At 44.1% G+C, this 18,270-nt stretch overlaps 1 protein-coding gene across 4 annotated transcripts in view; it reads left to right on the forward strand.

Annotated features, from left to right (window-relative positions):
* Positions 1-18,270, forward strand: part of ADCY8 (adenylate cyclase 8) — a 233,412-nt gene that overhangs the window by 68,848 nt on the left and 146,294 nt on the right. For all 4 annotated transcript variants that reach the window (XM_069600951.1, XM_069600950.1, XM_069600952.1 and 1 more), the window contains exons 3-4: positions 6,378-6,508; positions 17,983-18,094. In XM_069600951.1, coding sequence (XP_069457052.1) covers positions 6,378-6,508; positions 17,983-18,094 — 243 coding nt within the window. The remainder of the gene's footprint in view (positions 1-6,377; positions 6,509-17,982; positions 18,095-18,270) is intronic.

Below are 18,270 nucleotides of genomic sequence, written 5' to 3' on the forward strand. Positions count from 1 at the left end.
ATGATCTTCGTTTTCTGAATGTTGAGCTTTAAGCCAACTTTTTCACTCTCCTCTTTCACTTTCCTCAAGAGGCTTTTGAGTTCCTCTTCACTTTCTGCCATAAGGGTGGTGTCATCTGCATATCTGAGGTTATTGATATTTCTCCCAGCAATCTTGATTCCAGCTTGTGTTTCTTCCAGTCCAGTGTTTCTCATGATGTACTCTGCATAGAAGTTAAATCAGCAGGGTGACAATATACAGCCTTGATGTACTCCTTTTCCTATTTGAAACCAGTCTGTTGTTCCATGTCCAGTTCTAAATGTTGCTTCCTGACCTGCATACAGATTTCTCAAGAGGCAGGTCAGGTGGTCTGGTATTCCCATCTCTTTCAGAATTTTCCACAGTTTATTGTGATCCACACAGTCAAAGGCTTTGGCATAGTCAATAAAGCAGAAATAGATGTTTTTCTGGAACTCTCTTGCTTTTTCCATGATCCAGTGGATGTTGGCAATTTGATCTCTGGTTCCTCTGCCTTTTCTAAAACCAGCTTGAACATCTGGAAGTTCACGGTTCATGTATTGCTGAAGCCTGGCTTGGAGAATTTTGAGCATTACTTTCCCAGCATGTGAGATGAGTGCAACTGGTCGTTTGAGCATTCTTTGGCATTGCCTTTCTTTGGGATTGGAACGAGAACGGACCTTTTCCAGTCCTGTGGCCACTGCTGAGTTTTCCAAATTTGCTGGCATATTGAGTGCAGCACTTTCACAGCATCATCTTCCAGGATTTGAAATAGCTCAACTGGAATTCCATCACCTCCATTAGCTTTGTTCATAATGATGCTTTCTAAGGCCCACTTGACTTCACATTCCAGGATGTCTGTCTCTAGATGAGTGATCACACCATCGTGATAATCTTGGTCATGAAGATCTTTTTTGTACAGTTCTTCTGTGTATTCTTGCCACCTCTTCTTAATATCTTCTGCTTCTGTTAGGTCCATAACATTTCTGTCCTTTATCGAGCCCATCTTTGCATGAAATGTTCCCTTGGTATCTCTAATTTTCTTGAAGAGATCTCTAGTCTTTCTCATTCTGTTGTTTTCCTCTATTTCTTTGCATTGATCGCTGAAGAAGGCTTTCTTATCTCTTCTTGCTATTCTTTGGAACTCTGCATTCAGATGCTTATATCTTTCCTTTTCTCCTTTGCTTTTCACCTCTCTTCTTTTCACAGCTATTTGTAAGGCCTCCCCAGACAGCCATTTTGCTTTTTTGCATTTCTTTTCCATGGAGATGGTGTTGATCCTTGTCTCCTGTACGATGTCACGAACCTCATTCCATAGTTCATCAGGCACTCTATCAGATCTAGGCCCTTAAATCTATTTCTCACTTCCATTGTATAATCGTAAGGGATTTGATTTAGATCATACCTGAATGGTCTAGTGGTTTTCCCTACTTTCTTCAACTTAAGTCTGAATTTGATAATAAGGAGTTCATGATCTGAGCCACCGTCAGCTCCTGGTCTTGTTTTTGTTGAATGTATAGAGCTTTTCCATCTTTGGCTGCAAAGAATGTAATCAATCTGATTTCAGTGTTGACCATCTGGTGATGTCCATGTGTTGAGTCTTCTCTTGTGTTGTTGGAAGAGGGTGTTTGCTATGACCAGTGCATTTTCTTGGCAGAACTCTATTAACCTTTGCCCTGCTTCATTCCTCATTCCAAGGCCAAATTTGCCTGTTACTCCAGGTGTTTCCTGACTTCCTACTTTTGCATTCCAGTCCCCTATAATGAAAAGGACATCTTTTTTGGGTGTTAGTTCTAAAAGGCCTTGTAGGTCTTCATAGAACCGTTCAACTTCAGCTTCTTCAGCGTTACTGGTTGGGGCATAGACTTGGATTACTGTAATAGTGAATGGTTTGCCTTGGAATCAAACAGAGATCATTCTGTCATTTTTGAGATTACATCCAAGTACTGCATTTTGGACTCTTTTGTTGACCATGATGACTACTCCATTTCTTCTGAGGGATTCCTGCCCACAGTAGTAGATACAATGGTCATCTGAGTTAAATTCACCCATTCCAGTCCATTTTAGTTTGCTGATTCCTAGAATGTCGACTTCACTCTTGCCATCTCTTGTTTGACCACTTCCTATTTGCCTTGATTCATGGACCTATCATTCCAGGTTCCTATGCAATATTGCTCTTTACAGCATCGGACCTTGCTTCTATCACCAGTCACATCCACAGCTGGGTATTGTTTTTGCTTTGGCTCCATCCCTTCATTCTTTCTGGAGTTATTTCTCCACTGACCTCCAGCAGCATATTGGGCACCTACTGACCTGGGGAGTACCTCTTTCAATATCCTATCATTTTACCTTTTCATACTGTTCATGGGGTTCTCAAGGCAAGAATACTGAAGTGGTTTGCCATTCCCTTCTCCAGTGGACCACATTCTGTCAGACCTCTCCACCATGACCTGCCCGTCTTGGGTTGCCCCACGGGCATGGCTTAGTTTCATTAAGTTAGACAAGGCTGTGGTCCTAGTATGATTAGACTGACTAGTTTTCTGTGAGTATGGTTTCAGTGTGTCTGCCCTCTGATGCCCTCTTGCAACACCTACCATCTTACTTGGGTTTCTTTTACCTTGGGCTTGGGGTATCTTTCACGGCTACTCCAGCAAAGTGCAGCAGCTGCTCCTTACCTTGGACGAAGGGTATCTCCTCACTGCCGCCCTTCCTGACCTTCAATGTGGGATAGCTCCTTTGCTGAATAGCATACATTAATGTACAATTAGCATTGTCAATCAACTATATTTAAATTTTGAAAATTAATAGTAATAAAAAATGTATCTGTCTTAATCTCCTTTCCATACTAGAGCAAATTATAGAAAAAGAAAGAAGCAGATACTTGCCTAGTTCCCACAGCACAAGATCTTTTTAGGATTTAGTTCATGTTGCTAATCAATGGGTTCTTTTGTTTTTATCTACCGTGTTGATCACATGGTAAAACATTTTTCTGACAAGTGTTGGGTTCCTACTTTCAGGCTATATGTGTCTGGTTTCCTTTCCTCTCAAGGAAGAGTTGATGTCTTCTGAGCCTGATTCCTCTCCCGTGTTTCCCCATTTCAGTGAATGTAGCATATGCTTCCTATTAACCAAAGTCAAAAACCTAGCTATCACCATGGTTACACCCTCCTTCTCTCCTGCCATCCCTCTGGTTGCCAGTCCTATAGACCGTATCCCCCCATTACCTCTCACCTGGTCTCCCTGCCCACACTCTTGGCCCCTTCTGACAATTCATTCTCCAAACCACAGCCAAGGATGTTCTTTTAAAATATCAATCAGCTTATTTCATTCCTCTGTTTAGTATCATCCAGTGGCTTCTGGTTTTATTTGGAATTAAATGCTAACATCTTAGGCAGGCCTGACACATTTATCTACACCTCCAACCTCATTGCATATCACCACACTCCTCTCTTACCACCCTCCAGCCACACCATTGCTCTCCATTTGCCTCAGGACATTTGCAGTCACTGCTTCCTCTTCCTGGGGCTCTCTTCTCACACTACACAAGGCTGGCTCATTCCAAACTTTAAAAAATTCATTTACAAATCAGTTCCTCAAGAAGGTCATTCCTGACCCCCAATTTGGATCATGTCATCAACCATCATAATCCCTGATCATGACCTGTTCTTCTTGGCATTTGTTACACATAAGCGTGTGTAGGCATGTTTGGGTGTGTTGTATTCAATGTCTGTATCTCCTTTTATAATATAAGCTCCACAGTAGCAGGGCTCTCATCCATTTGGTTCACCACCATCTACCAACACTCAGCGTGGTGCCCAGAAAATAACAAGTACTCAGTAGACATTTGTCATGTTCCTAGAATAGCAGAAAATCAATAGTTCCTCAAGAAGTTCAGTCAAGAGCCCCATGACTTCTACATGCTCCATCCACCCTTCTGAGACCCAGTGATCAGTTTAACAAGATTGTCCCTTGTTGACTGGAAAAATATTGCACAACCTAAAAGTTGATAGTTATTGTTAGGTAGTTAGAATAGGAAAAAAGGATGGCTTTTTCCACCACAAGAATGCCGATGGCTAAAAGACAAGGAAGGGAAAAGGCCACGAAAATAGAACAAAGGAAGGTCCAAGGACCGGAGTAGGACCTCAGGTAGAACAAACAGCTCTCCTGGCTAGCCCAGTTCACATAGGGTAGGCCCAGGGGGAGGAAGAAAAAACATATAAAAAGAGGAGCCAAAGGGCCCGGGGTCTCTCTGTGTGTGCGCACATACACACACTCTGTCTCGCTTTGTCTCTGTTTGTCTCTTTCTCTCTCTGTCTTCTCTTTGTGTCTTTTGGGTCGGCATGCCCTTGCCGGGGTCCAGCCCCAGTGGAGCCAGGGTAATTCAAAGCAGAGATGGAGTTGGTGATTAGGAAAGAATTATTTAATTCGAGATAGAAAGAGAGATTAGGGAAGAATAGTGTAGTGAGACAGAGGAGAGAAAATAGAAGAGAAAAGATGCTGAATAACTTGGTTTACGCAGAAAACCAATAAAACCCTGAGACAAGGGGCTTGCACAGTCTACGTAGGCCACCGGTGCCTGCTTGAATAGCGGAGGGTGCTCCGCCTTGGGCTCCCTCTCGCGTGGGTCTTAGAAGCCAGGGCAAATAAGTAGACATGGAGAGCCTCTGTGCTCCAGATGGGAATTCAGCCTGAAAAGGAGAGAACAAGAAAAGACGACATGGGGGAAACCAGTCTTTCCAGGAACTGGTCCATTTCTTTATTTTCCAGGGCCGCTTTTATACTTTAAGTCATACATAGAGATAAATGGAAAATACAAAGTCACGCAGGGTCAGCAGTCCTGACCCTTATTGAAACCACGCTTTCTTTCTGCATTCCTTCTGATATACAAAGTTCTCAGGTGATTTACATCATCTTCTGGCCAAGAGGCCTGCTAACATTTTATGACCCTTTCTGATGATGATTAGCCAACCAGAAAACTTATTTTCTCCAAAGGTGATTTTTCTTAAGTCAGGCACCACCCTCCAAAGGCACCAGATAAAATTGCATTCCTACAGAGCAAAGGTGCAGTGGGCTATAATCAAGAAAAGAATTTACTTAGTCTAAGGTCTAATGTGATTAATATCAAGGTTCATCCTTATTTCTCCTATATGCTAGTTATATCAATTAGTGTGTATAAGGGGCAAGGGATATGGAGTCTTAGCAGCAAATATTGGCTCAACAATGAAACCCTCCACTGGTATAATTTCTAACTAACTCACTAATACTATACTAATAATTTTCTAACTTCTCACGAGAATCTGTATTTAGAAAGTTTATGGCATCTCATGCCTCTCACGGTTGGGAGGCTGTGAACAATCACATGTGGCCAGATAAACTTCTCAGGCAGGCTAGAGAGCCATCAGAGGAGTTTTTGGACTGAAACACTCTTGTTACGCCCAGGAGATTTATTAACTGGAGCTCTAAGTTAGCTCCTTCTCAGAGAGAGGTGGTGGGGGACAGCCCCCCGTAATGTCAGATGTGTAGGTGAAAGCATAATGCAGTAAGGTAGGCAGACTCTGGTTTTGGGGGTAGATGCTTGAGAATGTCCAGGGGGACCCCTGAGGCCTGATCCCACCTTTGCGTATGTCAGGCCTCCTTCCTCATGACCTTTGCCACGGGCGGGATTCCTCACCCTGGCTCCAGGCATGCCCTCATGCCTTGAGGATGTATTTTCCTTTTATTTTCTAAATAAAATGGAGCTATAACATGGAGCTGTAACACTGTCCGAGAGCTATGACACGCGGAGGGCTTTAACGTCCATCGCTTCAAATTTTTGTTGTGACGAGTCAGAATCGAGGAAATGTACCCACTCCCCTAACAGTTGTGTTTTATTCAGCAGACTTTCTGAGGATTTCAAGCCTGGAACACAGCATCTCAGACATGCTCAGAAAACTGTTTCTAAGAGGCAAGGGCGGATGGGGGAGCCAGGATATATAAGTTTTTGCAACAAGAGGCCAGGTAGTTGGAACATCAAAGGATTACTGTTAACAAAAGAAAATCAAACATCTCTCCTTAAGGAATTTGGTGCTTTTCTATGTAAGGGAAGATACAAGCATCTGGGCTCATTGAAATCATGCTTTTGATATGCAGTTCTGCTCTCTGGGGCAAGTATCCTGTGTTTCCTCATGGGAATTTCCTCAGGGTGCATGGTCCAGGGTTGCTACAGCCACTTGACTGCTAGATGGGCTTGGCAGTGGGCAGCTCCTTTGTCTCCATCCTGAGTTCCCTCAGGGCTCACTGTCCGGGCAGCTGTAATCTCATGTCTTGATGGCTCTAATGTCCTTTGTTGACTGATACGGCAGCAATACTTTAGTTCTCACCCTTGTGTTGGTTTGTCACAGGAGCGACTTGTGCTGTCTGTGCTTCCTCGTTTTGTTGTCCTGGAGATGATCAATGATATGACCAACGTGGAAGACGAGCACCTGCAGCATCAGTTCCACCGGATCTACATCCATCGTTATGAGAATGTCAGGTGAGCAACAAGACTCCCACCTCGGTCTCTGCCCTGGCTGCTCTCACCTCACCGCCGTGATTTCTGTCTGCCTAAATGTCAGCGTCTTGCTTCATGTGATTGATTAACTCATTAACTAGTGATTATTCATCAGAGAGTTTTACACTTCCAAATTGAGCCTCCAGAATAATGTCAGAGAAATGCAGTTATATTTGCTAATCAACCTCTTGCCTGGCTCCCCTGCAGCAGGCTTGCTTGCCTTTACATTTTGAGTAGGAAAGACAAGAGCTTTTTATACTTTTATGGGAAAAAATGATTCCAGAATATGATCTGGAGGCTTCAGGAGCAATTGCATACATCCCTTCTTTATATTTCTAATGCATGCCAAGTCACTTCCATCGTGTAGATTCCTATCTATGCCCAGACTTGTCTGGAACAAGCCCATCTACCTTGGCAGACAAGGGTCAAGTCGTGACAGGCTGTGAATGTCCCATTCAGGGCTCCCTTCTGAGCTGAGTTGTAGTCCTGGTTCCTCCTCATCCATGCTCATCACCACTGTTTCTAACTGGCGAATTTATGAGATACACTAAAGTATTAGAACCTCACATACAACACAAGGCTCTGAGCATGTTCCCATAGGCTGTTTTATAACAACAAAAAATGGGTCTTTTGATTCCCCATTCAGATCAGTACGCTGAGGCTTCATCAGGTCAGGGGGCTTCCCTAATGCACAAAGCTCTTGCTGAGCGACCTACAGAGATTTGGTTGTTTAGTCAGTAAGTTGTGTCCAACTCTTTGCAACCCCATGGACTGTAGCCCACCAGGCTCCTCTGTTCATGGGATTCTCCAGGCAAGAATACTGGAGTGGGTAGCCATTCTCTTCTCCAGGGGATCTTCCCCACCGAGGGACTGAACTTAGGTCTCCCACATTGCAGGTGGATTCTTTACTATCTATGCCACCAGGGAAGTCCCATAAGTGTCTTTAAAACAATACAAAAAAGGATTACAGCTTATTTTTGTTTTGCAAATATATTTTTGGCCACCCACTCATCCATCCATCCACCCAACCATCTATTATTGCTTCACCCATGCATCCATCCATCAGTGCCTCCTCTGTGCCAGACGATATGGTATGTAATGAAAATCAGAGGGGCGGGATTGGCGGCTCCTTAATGAGGCAGTGAAAAAATGAAAGTGTTAGTCGCTCAGTCGTGTCCGAGTCTTTGCAACCTCATGGACATGAACCCCGTACTATAGCCCACCAGTCTTCTCTGTCCATGGAATTCTCCAGGCAAGAATACTGGAGTGTCCTCCCAAAGGAATGGTAGCCATTCCCTTCTCCCGGGGATCTTCCCAAGCCAGAGATGGAAGTGGTACCTATTGCATCACAGGTGGATTTTTTACTGTCTGAGCCACCAGGGCAGCCCTTTGATGAGGCAGACCAGTTTAGAATGCCAGTTCTCCCTCTTCCTTGTGTATGACTGTGGGCAATTTACATTCCTGCATCTCAGGATCTTTCTCTGTAAACTGGGCATTTTAACAGCCACCTTATAGTGGTTTATACAGATTATGTCAGTGAAGATACATACAAAGCGAAGGATGGGTGTAAGCGTATCATAGAGCATTAAGCATATTGTAGATTGTTTCAGACATTTTCATGGTTGCAAGCGAAAAAGAATCCAACCCTATTAAAGTCCATGAGCTGAAAAATTTGTAAAACAGCATCACTTGTAAATGTGGAGCAGCATATGTTGGTTTTAAGGTCTTATTTTTTTATAACTCAAAATAAGCAAAAAATAGTTTCTCTTTTCCTTGGTTCATATAAAGTTTACTTACAGACATATTTATGGAAATTTTGTATAGGATATTTAATATCTTAGTAATATTTTATAATTTAAAATTCTTAAATACTTATTAGTAATTGGTTCCAGGTCATAGTCATACCTTTTTAAATAGCAAATGAATAAAAGATAAATCAAGTCAATTTTTATTCTCTGAATTGAAATAAGTGAAAACTGATGCTTTTAAAAAAAATAAATAAAGACTCCAACCCTGGCTGTTGTAAAAGAAATGTAGTGAAAGGCCACGTGGTGGCCCCCAGAGTCAACTGGGGAAGGATGGAGAGGCAGGCTCAGGAAATGGGCCAGAATGAAGTTGAAAGCACCAGCCAACATCCCAGCAGGGCACTGGGCCAGTAAGGACAAGGGCTGCTCCCGCTGTTCCTGAAGAATCCATTTCCTGCGCTACCAGCCCTGTCCCAGACTCCACCCCTGCACACAGCGTTCCTCCTGCAGCCCCAGAGTCTGGATCTGGCTGCCTCTGAGCCACCCCTCACCCTGATCCCACCTCTTTGCATCTCAAGTTAAGCAAGCCTGAGGCACATGTGTGTGTCCAATTGGCTGAGCCCCAGTCATTCCCCAAAAGTAACCAGGAAGCAGACAATCTAACTTTTCAGCTTGTCCAGTAAAATTGTGTCTCCCTCCCAGCAAATATCATAGGGTGGGAATTTCCCAAGCACTGGGGGAAATCTATAGGTTGACCAGCTCTAAAAATCACCAGTGTACCTTCTTAGTTCCTTTCCTCCTAACTTCGGTAGAACGGAAGAACAACTTTTCCTTCTTACCAGCATCTCTGGGTGTTTTTCTGGTGTGCCAGGGTACTCGTGTGAAAGTAAGTCTGACAGAAAGCTTGATTCTAACACCACCCTTTAGAGGGTGTTTTTAAAGTATGGGTCATTCAGATACTTAACCAAGAATTGAGATACACTGGTTTAGATGCATGACTTTGCAAAGAGCCCCTTGTCAAACAGTAACTCTAACAAAAGATACAATCCAGATCAAGGAACTGGTCCCACAGTCAATGGGAACCCATCAATACCAGTTGCAGAACAGGCTCAGGGCAGTACCAATAACTATAATCCAGTGTGAGGTTCTATTATTAAAATAAGCAAAGGATGATAAGAGACCGTAAAAAGAAGAAGGCCTGGAATGGGGATGGAGGTGGGTAGAGAAACATTCCTAGATGAGATGATTCTTATTTGCTTCTTTGAAGTTGAGTCAGCCAAATGAAAAAACCAAGGAAAGGAATCCTGGACAGAGGAATCAGCGCAAGTGAAGGCAGAACGATGAGATATAAATACGAAAAATACAAAACATATAATAAATATTTGATATATATGACAGGAAGTATGTATTGACAGAGCATAATGATTTATGTATAAGCATGCATGCATACATGCTCAGTCACTTCAGTTGTGTCCCACTCTCTGTGACCCCATGGACTGTAACTTGCCAGGCTTCTCTGTCCATGGGATTCTTCAGGCAAAAATACTGAAGTGGGTTGCCATGCCCTCCTTCAGCGGATCATCCCAACCCAGGGATCAAACCCATGTCTCTTGTATCTCCTGCATTGGCAGGCAAGTTCTTTACCACTAGTGCCACCTGGGAAGTCCATATATAAGTATAATGATATGTAATTTAATGAAGTATAACTGTAATGAAACATGGCATATTTTAAAATAGGTGTATGACAAATTACAAAAGTAATGTCACCATGGAGAAAGAGGAGAGAAAAAATTACCCTAAAAATATATAGAAGTAAATATTTACAAATAAAAATATAAAGAAGCCTACATGCCCATATCAACATACTTGGGAGCTTTAAGTTCAATAAGTAACACGTTTGGGGTTCCTTCCCCATTAATCAATTTCCAGGACTTCCCTTAGTGGAGGACAACTTAAGTTACTTCTGCTCTCTGCACCTCACCCATTTATTTTCAGCCATCGAACCAAGCTTTTGTGCTCCAGACTCCTTTCCAGAACTTGGAGCCACACTAAATTAAGATTGAGTTTGCTGCCCTACATTCTCCAGCAGCCTGAGCTCTCAGTGAAGGAGCCGCTTCTAATGGGAGAAGAATGTGCAAAGATCCTGGCAGCTGGAGTCGCCCCTCCCTGCTGTTCATAGAGGCATTGATGGCTAGATGCCCATGGCCTGCAGGTCCTGGGAAGATGCTCTCAACGCAGGGCAGTGAAGCCTCTCCTGCCCACAACAAGGCTACTGAAAACTAAAATAGGACCGGAGATTAAAAAAGAAAAAAGCAGAGGAGGACAGCCTTACCTCGGTCCCCAGAGCACACCCAGTGCAGGAAGGTGGCATTTTTGAAATGTAGTTCTCATCCTGTCACTGTCTTCCAGGCAACCCACCTGGATCATTCTTTCTTCTCGGTTGCTTTTATGTAGTTTTTATGTTGTGACCTTTCCCTAAAAATAGTCTGCTCTAAATGTCCAGCTCAGTTATATTTCATACAGCTCATTGCATCCTGTCCTGATAAGGAGTGGTAGAGGAGCTGTGCTTGGGGACATGAGTATCCCAGGGTGACTGCGGCCAGCAGCTCCGGGTTTGCACACATCCCAGAGCACTTTCTACGAGGCACTCATCTCCTGCATCATTTCATCTTTCTGGATCTCCATTTCCCTAATTCAAAAGCCTAGCTGCTTGAAATGGACAAAACATTTGGACTGTCAAGTCGATTTCAGCTATAAACATCTGAGACTTCATCAGCTCTGTTCTGGAGCTCCACCTGGCTACTCAGCTTTTTATGGCAAACCACTTGGGCTTCCAGTCCCATCTGTCCAGTTCTATTTCTCTTTCCTTACTCCCCATATATTTAAGACTCTTCATGTGCTAGTTAGGGTAATGCTCTATCAAATAACCTCTCAGTTTCAGTGATATAAATTCAATATAATTTGTCCACACAGTTTCCTCCTGGCTTATATAACCTGGTTAGTGGGTGATTCAGGGATAAAGGCCCCTACATTTCATATGGGTGTCAACGTTCTCACCACTCTGTTCTTGAAGAGAAAAGGCATACCTGCTTTTATAACACTTGGCCCAGAAATGGCACGTATCAGTCTGCTCAGATTCCATTGATGGAACCTGATTACATGGCCCCACCCTGATACGAGAGGGCCAGAGCCCCTGCTAGTGGCCTTTGCTAGTGACTAGGAGGTGTGGATTTGGTGGACAGTTAGCTTTTCTGCCCGAGCTCCCTAGCTCCCTTCCTCTTGCCCCCAACCCCATAGCATGAACATTTGCACCTATGCTCACATAACTCAGTCCACTCAATTTCTTGATTGGCTGCTTCTTCCCAGCCAGGCTTGTCAAAGTGGGCAATCATCACTTTGAAGCTGAATCCAGCCTCTGTACTCAGACACTGAATTAATTCTTGGAGACAGAATTTTGGGTGAAGTAGAAAAGAATTGCTTTATTGCTTTGTTAAGCCAAGGGGGCCACAGTGGGCTGCTGCCCTCAAAACAATGTGTGCTGACCTGGAGGGGGCAGTGAGGAGTCTTACAGCTCAAAGAGGGTGTGATCAGCTGATGGATACTCTTCCGATCCACTGGTGGGGAAGTAAGTGGGCGTGAGCATCATCAACCTTCTGGTTTTAACCAATCTGGGGTCTCCATGCTTGTGGTCAGCATACTGTTAACTTCTACATGGTGGGGGCTTCAAACAGCTCAAAGATATTGTTGCGTGTATCCCCTGAGGGGGAACCAGGACCCTGCCCCAATACCTTACACTATTGTTTCTTAACTGCTCCTCCCTGGTCTTTGCATCCCATCTCTTCCCTAGTTAGTAATTGTTTGAGCCTGCCCTTTGGAACTCAGGGAAAGTCACAGAGGCTGAATGGACCCTATTTTTTGTAATCAAGAAATGGGGGACACAGAAAGGCTTTTGTGCCCAGGAGCTCCACAGGGACCTGCTTGGTTTCAGCATAAACAAAATGCAATTGAGTGGAGCTAGAAAACTTGGCTTTGAAGGTCTATTTGAGTGGCCATCTCTCCAATTCCCAAAAATTTTCACAAGGAGTTACATACCCTCCACTTATTGAGGACTACACTGTTATTTATAAGTGATATAAGTGATATTTATAAGTGGAATAACCTTGAAGAGTAGCTTGCATGATCTCTGCTTTATTATCAAGAAAATGGAAGCTCAAAGAGGTTAAATAACCTTCCCAAAAACACAGGTTAGAAGAAAAGTCTACACACAGCTCATGTTCCTAATGAGTCTAGTGAATTCAGCTAAGCATCCTTGAGGACAGTATTTGCAGAGTGACTAATTTTTTTCAGCCAAATGAACAACTTATGGAAGCAAATTAGATCTGACAATTAATATGGCCTCTTCTGTATATTCACCTTGGAAGGTTACAAGCTGATATTTAGAGTCAATAGATCTGATCTTGAGTCCAGCACCTGGCGTTAGCAGAATGAACAATAAAGTGAGAACCAGGGCATTGGTTTCTTCTTATCTTTTATTCGACAAATTTATTGCATAACTAAGCATGTGCAAAAATCACCTGGGGCTCTTGTTAACTTCTTGTTCGATTCTGACCCAGAGGGTCTGGGATGGGGCCTGAGATTCTGCATTTCTGAGCAGGTTCCAAGGAATCCCAGGGGTGGTCATGACCACTCAGAGGAAGGAAGATTTAATTCTGAAGATTTCTGTTGTTTCAATTCAGGGAGTATTTCATGAGGCCCACCACGCGCTAAGGTTTGGGATACAGAGGTGACGCTCTTCCTGTTCTTTACCTATGGATGGAGCACACCTAGTACATATGATTAGGGGATTAGTGCCCTGACAGAGGAGCCCACAGGCTAGGCAAAGAGCGAGAGAGCGTGGTGACCAGCTATGCTTGGGGAAATCTCCATCAAAGGTGAGTCTTAGCATATGAATGGGGTCTTAAAGGACAACTAGGATTTTGTTTTATTTTTTCCAAAGATTGTTTTTTAAGGTGGACCATTTTAAAAAGGGTTTTGTTTATTGACTTATGGCTGCCCTGGGTCTTCACTGCTGCTCAGGCTGTTCTCTAGTTGCAGCGAGCAGGGCTTACTCTCTAGTCGGGGCGCCTGGGCTTCTCGTTGTGGTGGCTTCTCTTGTTGCCGAGCTCTGGCTCTAGGGCCCTCGGGTCTCAGTAGTTGCAGGAGGCCTAGGTTCGATCCCTGGGTTGGGAAGATCCCTTGGAAAAGAGAAAGACTACCCACTCCAGTATTCTGGCCTGGAGAATTCCATGGACTGTATAGTCCATGGGGTCGCAAAGAGTCAGACACAATTGAGCGACTTTCACTTTCACTTCATCAATAGTTTATATATGTCAATTCCAATCTCCCATTTCATCCCACTCCCATTTCCGCCCTTGGTGTCCATACGTTTGTTCTGTATGACTATGTCTCTATTTCTGCTTTGCAGATAGGTTCATCGGTACCTTTTTCTAGATCTTGTATACAGGCATTAATACAGGATATTCGTTTTTCTCTTTCTGCCTTACTTTACTCTGTACGACAGTCTCTAGGTCCATCCATGTCTCTGCAATGGCACAGTTTCATCCCTTTTATGGCTGAGTGGTACCCTGTTGTTATACGTGCTGCATTCTCTTTATCCACTCCTCTGTTGATGGACAGTTAGGTTGTTTCCAGGTCTCGGCTGTTGTAGACAGTGCTACAGTGAACACTAGGATGCAGACAAGTAGGATTTGAGTAGGTAGTAAAAGGAAAGAAAGCTGTGCCAGGGAGCAGGCGCACCCTGTACAGACACAGGTGCATAAAGCAACATGTGTTCAGAAGACCACACACAAAAATGATGCTGCTCAAACCCTGAGCATGTCTGAAACCTTTATGCCCTTTGTTCTTAAGGATTCTATTTCTTTCAGTAGGCTCCTTGTTCCATAAGGGCTGTGATTATACTTTCTTCTCTCCATTGTATCTCCAGGATCTGACACATAGTAGGCATTTAATTAATTAGCTATTAAATGAATGAATGAACCATCCCTTCCATAGACAGATATTGGTAGTTTGGGGCAAGTAGATCCATAAAGTGAGCAGTTCTACTAGACGGTCTCTGGACCCTTCCACTTCCCGTGTGTGTGAGGATGATGGTTTATTTCAAAGGTAGCATACTATATGGAGAAGGCAGTGGCACCCCACTCCAGTACTCTTGCTTGGAAAATCCCATGGATGGAGGAGCCTGGTGGGCTATGGTCCATGGGGTCGCGAAGAGTCAGACACGACTGAGCGACTTCACTTTCACTTTTCACTTTCATGCATTGGAGAAGGAAATGGCAACCCACTCCAGTGTTCTTGCCTGGAGAATCCCAGGGACGGGGGAGCCTGGTGAGCTGCTGTCTCTGGGGTCGCCCAGTGTCAGACACGACTGAAGCGACTTAGCAGCAGCAGCAGCAGCAGACTATAGAGGTAAAGAGCGTAGACTCCCTGGCTGTCCAGTGGTTAAGAGTCTGTGCTTCTAATGCAGGGGATGTGGATTCGATCCGTGATTGGGGACCCACATGATACGTGGCATGGCCAAAAGCTTTTTAAAAAAGAGTAAAGTTTCCAGAGCCAGGCTGTCTGGTTCAAACCCCAGCTCTTCATGTGTGTTGCCAAGTTACTCAGGCTTCAGCTTCCTTATCTGTAAAACGGAGAAGATCATCCTAGATCCTCCCTCATAGGGTTTTATGAGGAATGAATGCGTTCATACTTGTAGAACTCCTAGAACTGAATCAAGTCCACAGTCTATTCTGAAGATTGCTGCTAATGTTGTTTCAGGCTTTTGCCCACAGTTAGGAATTCTTTTAACTTCAGGTGATAAATAATCCAGTTAATAGTCAGATTTTCTTCTATCTCATTGCTTGTCTCTCTCTCTCTTCCATTCAACCATTCAATTATAGTGTACTTTTGTACAATAATGATGCCAAGAGCTGACACATTTATGGGGCACTTACTATGCCAGGCACTGTGCTAAACACTCGCTACCTACCAATGAAGTAGGTACTGAAATGATCTCCAGTAGACAAAGGCTTGGAGAAGTTCATAGTATTCATAAGTGATTGACCTGGGATTGGAACCCAGTCTGTCTAGACACAAATCCTATGCACATGACCAGATGCTATACCACCAGAAACCTGTAGAGGACCGTAGCAGTGTGGTGACGCTTGCAGAGGAAGCCTCACACAGGAAGAACCGAAAGGTATCATTCCTGTGCTTAAAACCCTTCACTCGCTTTCCGTCGTGGTCAGGAAAAAGTGTATTCATCAACCTGGCTCATCCAGCCCTTCTTTATTATTCCTCTGCTCTCTCCTCTGAGCTCCTCTCTCTCCCTCCCTTCCTCCCTCCTTCTCTCCCTCTTTCTCTCCCTTCTCCCTCTCCTCTTCCCACCTTCCTTGCTAGGTACTACCCTTTGACAAGCTGTCTTTGAATTCTTGCAGAACCATGGTACGTTTGCTCGTTCTCCAACCAGACCCTAGTATGTGCTGATCTCTTGCTAAGAGCACCCATTCTCTTATTCCCTTTACCATCAAGTCCTCTAGAGCAGCAGTCCCCAACCTTCTTGGCACCAAGGACCAGTTTCGTGGAAGACAGTTTTTCCACAGACCAGGGCATGGACAGGGGATGGTTTTGAATGATTCAAGTGCATTCCCTTTATTGTGCACTTTATTTCTATTATTATTACATCAGCTCCACCGCACATCACCAGGCCTCAGATCCCAGAGGCTGGGGACCCCTGCCCTCGGTCATTCAAGACTCCCCCTGGACTTTGCTTCACTAGGAAACTCCTGATCCTCCAGTGGCTGGTCAAGCCCCTCCACGAGTTTTTCCATTACAGCAGTCATTGCCTGTGTTGTTTTTGTCTTTCTCTTTGACTGCCCAACTCCATTCCCCATCCTCTGAGGGTCTTGAGGACAGGTACTGGGCATTCTTTATCATTTAATACAATTTTCTAGCACAGTGTGTAGCGGGTCACATAAATATTTGCTTAAATGATTAAGGCATTAACTGATTAATTAAAGCAATAGCTTTTCAATTGATATCTAAAGGGGACTTCCTTGGTGGTTCAGTGGTTAAGACTCTGAGCTCCCAAGGAGAGCCTGGGTTTGATCCCTGGTCAGGGAACGAGACCCCACATGCCACAGCTAAAGACCCTGCATACTGCAACAAAGATCAAAGATGCCATCTGCCACGACTAAGATCCAGTATAAATAAATAAAAGGAAATAAATATTTTTAAACATTGAGATCTAAGGATTCCTAATGAGTCCCTGAGTGGGCTTCCGGGAAAGTAAAAATCCCTTGAAATCAAGTGCAAAATTTGGAATACTTGCACATTTTTTAGGAGCTAAAATCCATAACTTCTATCAGATTCTTAAAGGCGTTTGTAATGGAGACAACTTTAAGAACCACTGAATACCAGGGATGACCAATGTAAGTCCATGCACATTCCACGGGGCCTTCTGACCGATTCAGCTATCTCATTAAAACTAAGTCACACTGGTGGTAAAAGTCACCATTGTTTTATGCAACACTAAGAAAACTGACCAAAAATGTGGCACATTGCAAAGATGCAGTCAGTTTCAGATTTGGTGAAAACACGAGAATCAATAAAATACGGTGCCCTCTCTGATGTTCATCCTTCCTCTCAGAGGTACCCCTGAGGCTGAATTGATCCCTGAGATGGTGTGTTAGGTGGGCGGAGTAGTGCCTCACCATGCAGTTCAGCCTCAAGGACAATCCCAACTCTGCCATGGGCTACCAGTGAATGTTGGGCAAAAGTTCCTGATCTTCACATTGGGATGGATGAACAGCTCCTTCCCCACGGGCTAACTGGGTGGCTTGACTAAGACAGCACTCATACAGTGCCTTGCTTTGATAAGGCTTTCAAGGACCACCCCTCCCCTTCCACCAAGCAATATGCATAGGATAAAACCTCAGCTAACTGAAATTCTTAGTAAATATGCATTTCATAGAAGTCATTATTATTCTGCCAAAGGTCTCCCAGGCTTGCTATTTATTTCCTCAATTTTAAAAAACATCGTAACTCTATGTGCCTGCAATTTGGGATAGAGCATATGTCATCGGACTGGAGATAAAGTGGTTTTGCATTCTTTTGTCCCTGTGTCCATTACGCTCAGTGTTCATGACATCTGCATTTGCAAGGATAATTCATAAGGCTTCAGTTTGTTTTCCACAATAAATTGATCTATTCTGGGGCTTCTCTCATAGCTCAGTTGATAAAGAATCCACCTGCAATGCAGGAGACCAGGGTTCGATCCCTGGGTTGGGAAGATCCCCTGGAGAAAGGAACGGCTACACTCTCCAGTATTCTGGCCTGGAGAATTCCAGGGGGTTACAAAGAGTCAGACACGAGTGAGTGACTTTCACTTCACTACTGAAAACTTCGCCTTTTGGGTTGTTCACGTTACCAGCGCTCCACAGTCCTGCACAGGAAGAAGGGCTTTCTCTTGCCGTCTTGTCCTTCCTGAACCCCTGGGTGGACTGTCTGCTGAAATGTTTGGTAAACACTGAGGTATACCTCGAGACTCCCCTGGCAAGGAGAGCTAACATCTCAGGCCACAGTTGGTTTGCTTGAATGGGGATGTTTCTCCCAAGATAGATTCAAGTATTAATGTACTCTCTTCCCCCTCCCCATCCCTTCCCTGTTGTCTAGTATTCTTTTTGCAGATGTTAAAGGATTTACCAACCTCTCCACGACCTTGTCTGCTCAGGAGCTGGTCAGGATGCTCAACGAGCTCTTTGCCAGATTTGATCGACTGGCCCATGTGAGTTGAATTTAATTCCCTCCTCGTCTTCACAGGAGTGACAGACTGCATGCAGAATTAGGGGAAAAAGGGACTCAGTTTTCATCACCAATGTCATTACCATTCTGCATCCTGATCCCAGACCTGGACCCCTGACCGCTGTGCATTCTGGGGACTGATGTTAGTTATTTACGGTT

This window comes from Ovis canadensis, chromosome 9 (genome assembly GCF_042477335.2).
Source record: "Ovis canadensis isolate MfBH-ARS-UI-01 breed Bighorn chromosome 9, ARS-UI_OviCan_v2, whole genome shotgun sequence".
Classification (NCBI taxonomy): domain Eukaryota; kingdom Metazoa; phylum Chordata; class Mammalia; order Artiodactyla; family Bovidae; genus Ovis; species Ovis canadensis.